The sequence below is a fragment of the Neltuma alba genome, unplaced genomic scaffold (genome assembly GCF_004799145.2).
Source record: "Neltuma alba isolate B1F8T4 unplaced genomic scaffold, ASM479914v2 tig00010824_pilon, whole genome shotgun sequence".
In the NCBI taxonomy this organism is placed as follows: Eukaryota; Viridiplantae; Streptophyta; class Magnoliopsida; order Fabales; family Fabaceae; genus Neltuma; species Neltuma alba.
The window spans coordinates 16,776-26,300 of NW_021635628.1; the positions used below are offsets into that span (position 1 = coordinate 16,776).

A 9,525-nucleotide genomic window follows, 5' to 3' on the forward strand; every position below is an offset into this window, starting at 1 on the left:
AAAGTATTTCGGGCTGCTGCATGTATCACAAAATACTCTAGAGTGTTAGATGTATCTGAAAAAGTATTTTAGAATGCTGAATGTACTTGAAAAAATATTTCGAGATACTGAATATATCTTAATCTAATTTAAATAACTAAATACAAACAAGGCCGCAAATCACGATGACTTTCTTTTCTTTCTTTTTTTTTTTTTGACAAGGATGACTTTCTTTTCTTTGCCTTTTGAAGTACGATGAAGCCAATGAAATCATGACTGTATTATAAGTTACAACTTACTGTGCGTTTGAATTATGGGTAGCAGAACTAATTTTTACAAACTTAAATAAAATAAAAATCAGTTAAAAATATTAAAATCTGTTTGGATGATTAATAAAAAATGAGTTTACATATAAAATAACTAAAATGGACATAGATTTTATTAAAAAAATAGTATTTTATATTATATGATTTTAATGCCAAAATTGTTAAAAAAATTAAAATTAAAATTAAAATTATGAAATAAAAATATTTGTTAGCAAGAAAATTATAATAGGGATTTTAAATTAATAAAAAAAATTAAATTAAACGGTTTGTACCCAAAATTATGCAGCCTTAATTAATTAATTACTTAATTACTTTATGCAGCCAGCTTGTGAACAATGGGATTTTTTTTTTGGTCAAGTGAACAATGGGATTACTTAAACAAGAAAAACTAAATTTTTCTAAAATATGTCTCTAATCACACATGTAATCATGTGTTTTATTTTTGAAATATTACTACCCTGGTTCTTAATATAAAATCTCATTTAAATTTTATTTTGATTTTAAATATAAGATTCTAATACACTTTGTCTCTCATATTTATTTATTTATTTAAGATAGTCTTTCTAATAATAGTGGTTATATCCAATAAATTTAATTAGCAAGAATATTTTAAGAAATACAACACATATTTATCAAGAATAACTAATTTAATTTATTTTTTTAATATATTTAAATTAGTTAACTAGTTTCATCGGAAGTAATAATATTTAATGTTCTTAAATTATAAATGCACGTAAAAAATAAAATTCAAGCGGAAATCATGTGGCCGATGATTTGTGCTCGTGTTTACGAGTTTATCCACTTGAAGGACATCTCAGCCTTTCAAATGAGTGGGGAAAACAAGGAAAGAAGAGTTTTTTTTTTTTTAATTAATAATACGACAATTTGAGGCTTTACGCTGGGGGCCTGGAGCTGGACGTCGTCTGGTTCCTCCGGAATCCCGACACGCCCGCATGTTACCCGTCCTCGACATGAAGATATTAGAAGCCTCTTATATTTTTTTTAATCCTATTTATAAACTTTAAATATGGGATAGAGTGTGGTCTGTTTTATAAGTTTTAATTTAGATTTATCTTAATAGTAATATATTTTTTAATATTTCTCTCTTATCATATTTTTTCACACATTCTATTTTATTTTTTTATTTATTATAAGGACATATTTAAAAATAAAAGTGTATTTCTAACTGATTTATTATTTTTAATTAATTTTAATTAATTATTCATTATTTGTGAACTGGTTATTTAAAACTTATAATGAAGATATGATAGAATAATAAAAATTGAAAGGAAAACATATTAACATGATTAATAAGAAACGAAAGAAATAAAAAAAAATAGTGGGCAAAAAAGTAATGGAAAATAATAAAAATCTGCGGCTTGTGAAGGAACATAAAACGCGAATAATAGGAATTGAAAATAAAACAAACACAAACAATGAGTAATAGTAGAAGTGAGTAGAAGAGGGAGGGAAAGGACAAGGGGAAGAGGAAAATGGGTGGGGGAAGGCGTGGATGGAAGGCAGTGGTGGCGAGAGTCACGAGGAGACTGTGAAATGTGAAGCGGCTTTCTGGTGCCCGCCACGTCGCCAAACGAGTGCCATGCCCGGTCCCCAAATGCCTTTTCTTTTTCTTTTTTCTCCCCCTTTTTCGCAATCACTCGTATAGTATTAGTATCCATCATGCCCTTGCGTGTCTCGTGCCCTACTGGTCGGTGGTCCCAACAATTTCGATCACAGAGAGAAAATATTTTCTACACATACAGCATCTGATCCTATTTATAGGATATAGAGAAAATATTTTCAGATCCTGTTTATAGGATACTGAGAGAAATTTTTTGTATGGCTGTACAATTTTATCCTTCATTTATTATTATGTTGAGTTTGTTTATATGAGGTAAGATGTATATTAAATAGGAATAAAATTGAAAAGTTATTAAATTTTAAATGAGAGTTAATAAAGTTTAAGATTTTTCTTAGTCTGTATGAAACATACTAGAAGTACTTTATAAATGGAATGAGATGAGTATTCACCGGGGCGTTTAATTTAATTATAAACATACCCTGTAAACTTTACGTTACACTTTTTAAACATTCGTTTGGTGTTTTCTTCCCTCGTGGATCCCACTTCCAAAATATTTACAGTTAATGGACTCGTGTGAAAATTGGAACCCTGTAATTTAATTATTTGGGGTTCGTATTGGTATTGCCGTAGAAACTGGAATTTGGATTCGTGTTCTGAAATGACAATATAGGACATTTTTGTTGTAAATATATAAATGAATGCCTCCTCAGTGGTCTCCTCTTTCGTCTCTTTGCTCCTGACGGTTCACCCCATCCTCCTCAAATAATAAATGCCCTGGAATCAAACGCGCCTACCATGTGGCCCCCACCAGCAGATCTTACCCCTGGCTTCGCTGTCGCCTTCCATGTGTTTGGTTTGAGGGATTTGGAAGGGAGGGGAGAGAAGAGGAGGGATTTTAATCATTTTCTCTTATTTGGTAACACACAAATTTTAGGAGGGGAGAGAAAATTTTAAAAAAATTTCCCTCCCCTCCCCTCCTCAACCTCCCCTCCAAATTTCCCTCCCCTCCCTCCTCAACCTCCCCTCCCCTCCTCAACCTCTCACCATTATGCTCATATTTGTCATGTTGTGATCTTATGTCCATATTTTGTCATGTTGAACCATTATGCCCATATCTTAAATAAAATAAAAACAAAATTGTCCATATTAAAATATTTTTCCCTCCCCTCCTCTCTTTTTTTATAAATCCAAATAAGATAATATTCAAATCCTTCCACTCTCCTCCCCTTCCCTTCATTCTATTAAAATCACTCCTCTCCCCTTTCTCTCATTGAGCCAAACATAGGCCTGTTTGGTTTGAGGGGAGGGGAGGGGAGGTTTCATCCTCACCTTGTTTGGTTTCATTAAAAAAGAGGGGAGGGGAGGGTATTTAATGATCCTTTGTTTGGTTCAAGGAGGGGAGGGGAATGATAGTAATAATCAATTTACCATTTTACCCTTACATATTAGTTTATGTTTTTTTTATTGATATATTATATAAATTAATCTACATCTTAATTTAAATCATATAATTTAATAAAAATTCAGTCTTATCATATTAATCTGTGTATTAAAAAATTGATACAATACTTTTTTATTCTAATTAATATAATAATATATTTAAAATAATGAAATTAACAAATTTTGTATGCTCTAAGAAAAATGAAATTTTATTCTCTTTAGGCTATCTTTTTTTCCAGCTTTAAAATATATTTAATAAATAATATATTTATAAAAAACAATTAATTTTATAATATTATATTTTTATTTTAAATAATTTTTATAATATATTTTTAATTATAATAATGTATATATTTTTTATTTTTTTACTTAGGATAATATATTTTTTATTTGAAATAAATATTATAATAATATATTTTTGAGTAGAAGTGGAATATTAAAAAAAATTATAAGGGCATAATGATTCAAAGTTTTGGCTCCCCTCCAAAAACCCCCAATTTGAAGGGGAGCCAAAATGGGGGGAGGGAGGGGAGGGGGAGGGGAGGGGACATTTTAGTTCCCCTCCCCTCCAAAATTTTTAACCAAATGAGGGGAGAGGCTCATTTTCCTTCCCCTCTCTTCCAACCAAACAAACCCTAAGTGGGGTAGTATTCGATGATTAAAATAAGACTGAAAAATACTCCTGGTCCTAATTATCAAGCAAAGAGAGGAGATTTTTTTTATTCTATTTACAGGACATTGAGAAAATTTTTTTGTATAGATATATAATTTTACTGTTGATTTATTATTATATTAATTTTATTTACATGAGATATAATAAATATTAAATAGGAATAAAATAAAAAATTATTAAATTTTAAATAAGAATTAATAAAATTTAAGATTTTTTATCTATGTGAAATATGCTGAAAGTGTTTTATAAATAAAACAAGAAAAATACATCAGAGAGTGAAAAATAAAAATCATCTCCAACTCGTAGCCGCAGCTTGAGCCTCTTCTTGTTTTTGCGTTTTCACCGTGTGTTGTATGACTTGGATCATTTTGTGGCCACATTTTTGGAGCACCGTTTTCGTCCTTCTGCCGGTTCACGCACGTTTGCGTATCTGCGAAGTGCAAACGCTTCCTACAAACACGTCTTTCCTCTTTTTGGGAATACAGGATAAAGATTACTTTGAAAAAAGATGAATGAATATGATAAATAAAGTGAATTAAAACTTACACTTAAAACTAAATTAGATATCAAACTAATTTTTATATTAAAAACTAAAAGTAGTATGAAAATACTTAAAAACATTTAAAATTTAAAAGCGTTAAGTCGCATCCAATATCTCAAAATATTTTCTCAGGCGCATCCAACATTCTAAAGTATTTTGTGATGTATTCAATACTGAAACATCCTGAAAAAAGTTTTTGAGTGCGTTCAGTACCGTAAAATATTTTTAGGTGCATTCAACGTTCAAAAATATTTTTTGGTACATCCAATATCAGTGCAAAAATATACTTCAGGGTGTTGGGTACCCCTGAAAAGTATTTTAAGGTGCTGTATATATTACAAAATGCTTTAAGGTGTTAGATGCATCTAAAAAAATGTTTTAGGATGCTAGATATACCTTAATCTAGTTTAAAATAACTAAATACAAACAAGGCTGCAGATCGTGATGACTTTCTTTTCTCTACCTTTTAAAGTACGACGAAACTAATGAAATCATGACCGTATTACAAGTTACAACTTACTGTATGTTTGAATTATGGGTAACAAAACTAATTTATACAAACTTGTATTAAAATAAAAATCAGTTAAAAATATTAAAATTTGTTTGGATAATTAATAAAAAATAAATTTTCATATAAAATAATTAAAATGGATATAAATTTTATTGAATAATAGTATTTTATATTATATGATTTTAATGTGAAAATTGTTAAAAATTATAATTATAATTATAAAATAAAAATATTTGTTAGCAAGAAAATTATAATGGGGATTTTAAATTAATAAAAAAATTTAAATTAAACGGTTTGTATGAAGTTATCTTAACCTCATAAAATGTCATGAGTAATGTAATTGATTTTTCAAACGCACGAAACCATAATGATTTTGACATAGATATTGCTATTCAAATTAAATTTTATTATTTTGTATGTCAATATTAAAATAGGATATCTAACAAAACAATCAAGACAAAATATCCCTAATCTCTATCCTGAAACGCATCGAACATCCAGGAACCGGGGGATCCAGAGCCTGTAGTGAGGATGTGAGGAGAACCTTACACGTTTGAGGGGGGGGGGGGTTTAAAAGATAGTAATATTAAATTGATTCAAATATTTAAGCACGTGAAATGAATTGTTGGGTTTGGCGTCAAGCGCCGTGACCTGACCTTCCTACCCCGGCCATTTCACAGCCACTCTAATCACACATACGTTTTCGTAATTTATTTTCTGAAAAAAAGGAAAATTCAAAATTCGCGCCTATAAATACGGTGCTGTAGTGTCACAGCAATGCATTGCAAGCTCGACTCCTCTCTCTGAAACATATCCAGCCAACCCCTTCGCTTAGTAGTTACCAGAGAAAATCAGCCATGGCCGGCATCATTAAGGCTATTCTGAACCACGGTGAGCACGAACACAACCCTTTGACCCTCTCCGATGAGCAAATCCTCGACCAAATTTACACCACCCACGTTCATTCTGATGCCAAGTTTGATGTCGCCCCTCTTTTTGATCTTGTTGACAACATCCTTAAGCGTTCTACCCACATTGTTGACAACGTCGTCCAGGTCTGCTGTTCTGCTCTTTCCTTTTGGGATTTTCTTTCCTTTAGTCCTCTGGCTCCATAATTGTTTGCTTGAGTAACTAATGGAGCTGGTCCTTGTAATTACATTTACAGGGACACACTGGAAGCCCAGAGCACATTGACGATAAGATTCCCCACGCCAGCTTCTTCTCGCCCTTGTGTACTATCAAGCAGATTTCATCTGAGGTGGTTTTCCTTCTCCCACTCATCTGGAACCTTTTAAACTGTGAAGCATGATACAAGCGCACTTATGTGTACTATGAGACAAATTTTTGTAAAGAGGCAAATGCCATCAGGCCGTTGCCAACTGCAGCAACTGAGTGCCTATTCAAGAAGTTTTCCTTCACGATATTCTAAACAATATCTGCAATTTTTAACCCTTTGTGATAAAGATAATCAGATCCAACCAAACATCTGAGAAAGAAAATGTGAAACATCTTTTCCCGGCAGCACATGCCTTTTTGCTTTGTGTTTTTCATTCTATAAAGAAAACAGAGGATTTGCTCTATTCTTCCTGCAATTTATGTTTTACCGCGTGCGGAATCTTTTAACAAATATCTCATAACTAAGTTCTAAAGTAATAATGTGTGATGGTTTAAGACAATAAATTGAGCACCTTGAGATGGTGTGGTTGTGCAGATGTCATGCAAGCCTCCTGGCGAGGACGTAGCTCACAAAACTACACTCTCAATTCTCAACAAGCTGTCAGGCTATAATTGGGATGCGAAAGCAGTGCTTACTTTGGCTGCTTTTGCTCTGGAATACGGTGAGTTTTGGCTTCTTGCTCAGCTTCAAAACCAGCCCCTAGAGCCGATAGCTAAGTCAGTGGCCATACTAAAAAGAGTTCCCACCCTCACTAAGCCTCAAGCCGTCCGAAAGCACCGCCAAGCCATTGTGGAGATCAACAACCTCATCAAGGCCACTTTGCAAGTCATTGAGGTCATCTTTGAGCTCGAAAGCCTCTCCTCCTATGACACCAGGGATGTTCCTGCTCTGGGACCTGCCCTGGAGCAAATCCCTGTTGATGTCTATTGGTCTATCATTACCATTGTTGCTATCGTCACTCAGATTGATTGCCTCACCACTGACTCGTGAGTAACTCTTTACAAGATCGGTACTAATATTTTTTTTTCATACTCTGAACATGTCTTCCTAATCAAGTTTCGTGACAATGGCTTTTTCAGTGAGCATAAGCAGGAGCTGTCACATTTTGGTCAGAAGATCAACATTATACTCAGCAAATTGAGGAAGCAAGTTTTACAATGCCGCCAACAAATAGGTAATTGTTTAATTAGTTGATATAATTGATAGTGAGCTACCCTTTTTACAATGTTGAGGAAATCTTATTGGTAATTTTTCAGATGAGGCAAACTACAACAAGAGCGTGAGAAAAATGTTCCAAACACCAACTGAAATTATGGAAATGCTTAAGGTGCTCCTTTTTTGGAAGGATGTTCCTCAAACCCCCATCTATGATGGTGCTACTAAAACACTGGTTCGTCCCTTGTTTCTTCTAAAATTATGCTTATTGGATTACAGAATCCCAACTAGACGTGTCGGGATGAAAACCGCTGGCAGACCTTGTTAGCTCTTATGCTAAAACTTGATCCCCCAACGAAGCTAGCCCAATGGCTAGAGTGGAATACTTTATAAGTGTGAACTAAGTTTCATATTGAAATAAGCTTCATTAGTGTAGGTGTCATTTTTCATGATGAATTATGTTAACAAGATTTATGTGGCGAGCAGGTGTAACATGAATAGGGTTGGTTTGTGAGTTTGAATACTTCTTTTTCACTAATTAGTTGGTCCGGTTAGCTTTGATTATGGACTCATTTATTGGCTGAACAGGTTAGTTTGGAAGTGCTCAGAAAGCAGAATGTGTTCTTGTTCGTGTCAACCTTGGACATTACGGAGGAGGATATTTCTATTTTAAGGCCAGTTTATGAGAGAACAAGGAGAGAGAGCCACTACAGGATTGTTTGGGTTCCCATTGTGGAAGAATGGAACGATCAATTGAAAAAGAAGTTCGAGTTTCTCAAGATCAGGATGCCTTGGCTTGTGGTCCACCACTTTGGATCCACTAAGGGATTCAAGTTTATTAAGGAGGAATGGCATTTCAAGAAGCAGCCTATGATTGTAGTGATGAGTCCTCAAAGCAAGATTTTGCATCAAAATGCATTCCACTTGCTTCAGGTTTGGGGTTTGGAGGCTTTCCCTTTCACCAGCAAAGAAGAAGAAAGGCTCGAGCAGGAATCAAGTTGGATATACTCTCTCTTCCAAGACCATCCAAAGGCACCCTCGGTAAGCATGTTTCCTAATTTACATGTACACAAACTTGACCGGATCCAGATTGCTAATCACATTTTATATGGTACAGATTAAGGGAAACAAGCATATCTTCTTCTATGGAGGCAAGGACAAGGAGTGGATCCAACAATTCACTAAGTATGCGGGGGCCCTTGCAAATGATGTAACTATGAAGGAGGCAGGAATTTCGATTGAGCTGTTTTGTGTGGAGAACGAGCATCAAAGCGTGTTAAGCAAATTTTGGAGCGGGATAGAGAGCTTGTTCGTAACCAAAATGAACAAGACTACCAACGCAGTGACTCAAGAGGTTCAAAAGATGCTGTCCTACAAAAACGAGACCGGGTGGGCTCTTCTTAGCAAAGGGCCGACAGTTGTGGTTGCCGGTCATGGCACCACCATTATCAAGACTGTGGCTGAGTTCGACAAATGGAAGGAGGTGGTGGCGAAGCATGGCTTCGAGGTGGGTTTTAAGGAGTACCACCAGAAGGTGGTTAAGACCATTCATAGGTGCACCTACCTTGAGATTCCTAACGTTGCCGGAAAGATACCGGAGATCATCAAGTGTCCTGAATGTGACCGTACTATGAACGTGTTCGTCAGCTACAAGTGTTGCCACAATGGGGGCTCTGCCTAAACTGGATCCCGACGCCGTGGAAATCAAGGACGGGAAGTTAATAAGTTATGAAAAGCCACATGTTTCGCGACATTAATTCTCTTTCCTTTTGTTTATCATTATCTAAATAAGGGCATTTTCGATTTAGGCAGTGTTGTCATGAGCAACATGTTTCTTCTTCTTCTTCTTATGGTTTGAGTATGTTTCGTCAGCGTCATGAACCCTACTAGTGTGCAAGTCTATTAATAAATTTATGGTATTTCGATTATGAGCATGTTGTGAGTACTATGATGTCCTTTGGCGTTTGTTTTCCACGGGGAGCTTAATTTCGGCGGTCATGATTTTTCCCGCTTTTTTATTCAAGAAAGACAGTGCTAATAAATGGGGTTGCCCTAAAAGTAGGTGGAGGCAATAATGGAGAAAAAGCAGGGATGCTGTCCCCTCTATGCTGCGTCCTTCGATCAATGGATAGCGATCCCCC

General features: G+C 34.7%; 1 protein-coding gene across 1 annotated transcript; it reads left to right on the forward strand.

Annotated features, from left to right (window-relative positions):
- Positions 1-5,846: 5,846 nt before the first annotated feature.
- LOC114759340 (protein SIEVE ELEMENT OCCLUSION B) lies at positions 5,847-9,285 on the forward strand. Its single transcript, XM_028948506.1, has 7 exons — positions 5,847-6,107; positions 6,218-6,310; positions 6,764-7,215; positions 7,309-7,403; positions 7,486-7,619; positions 7,973-8,425; positions 8,502-9,285. The coding sequence occupies exons 1-7, from the start codon at positions 5,910-5,912 to the stop codon at positions 9,063-9,065; spliced, it is 1,989 nt and encodes a 662-aa protein (XP_028804339.1). The 5' UTR covers positions 5,847-5,909; the 3' UTR covers positions 9,066-9,285.
- The last annotated feature ends 240 nt before the right edge of the window (positions 9,286-9,525 follow it).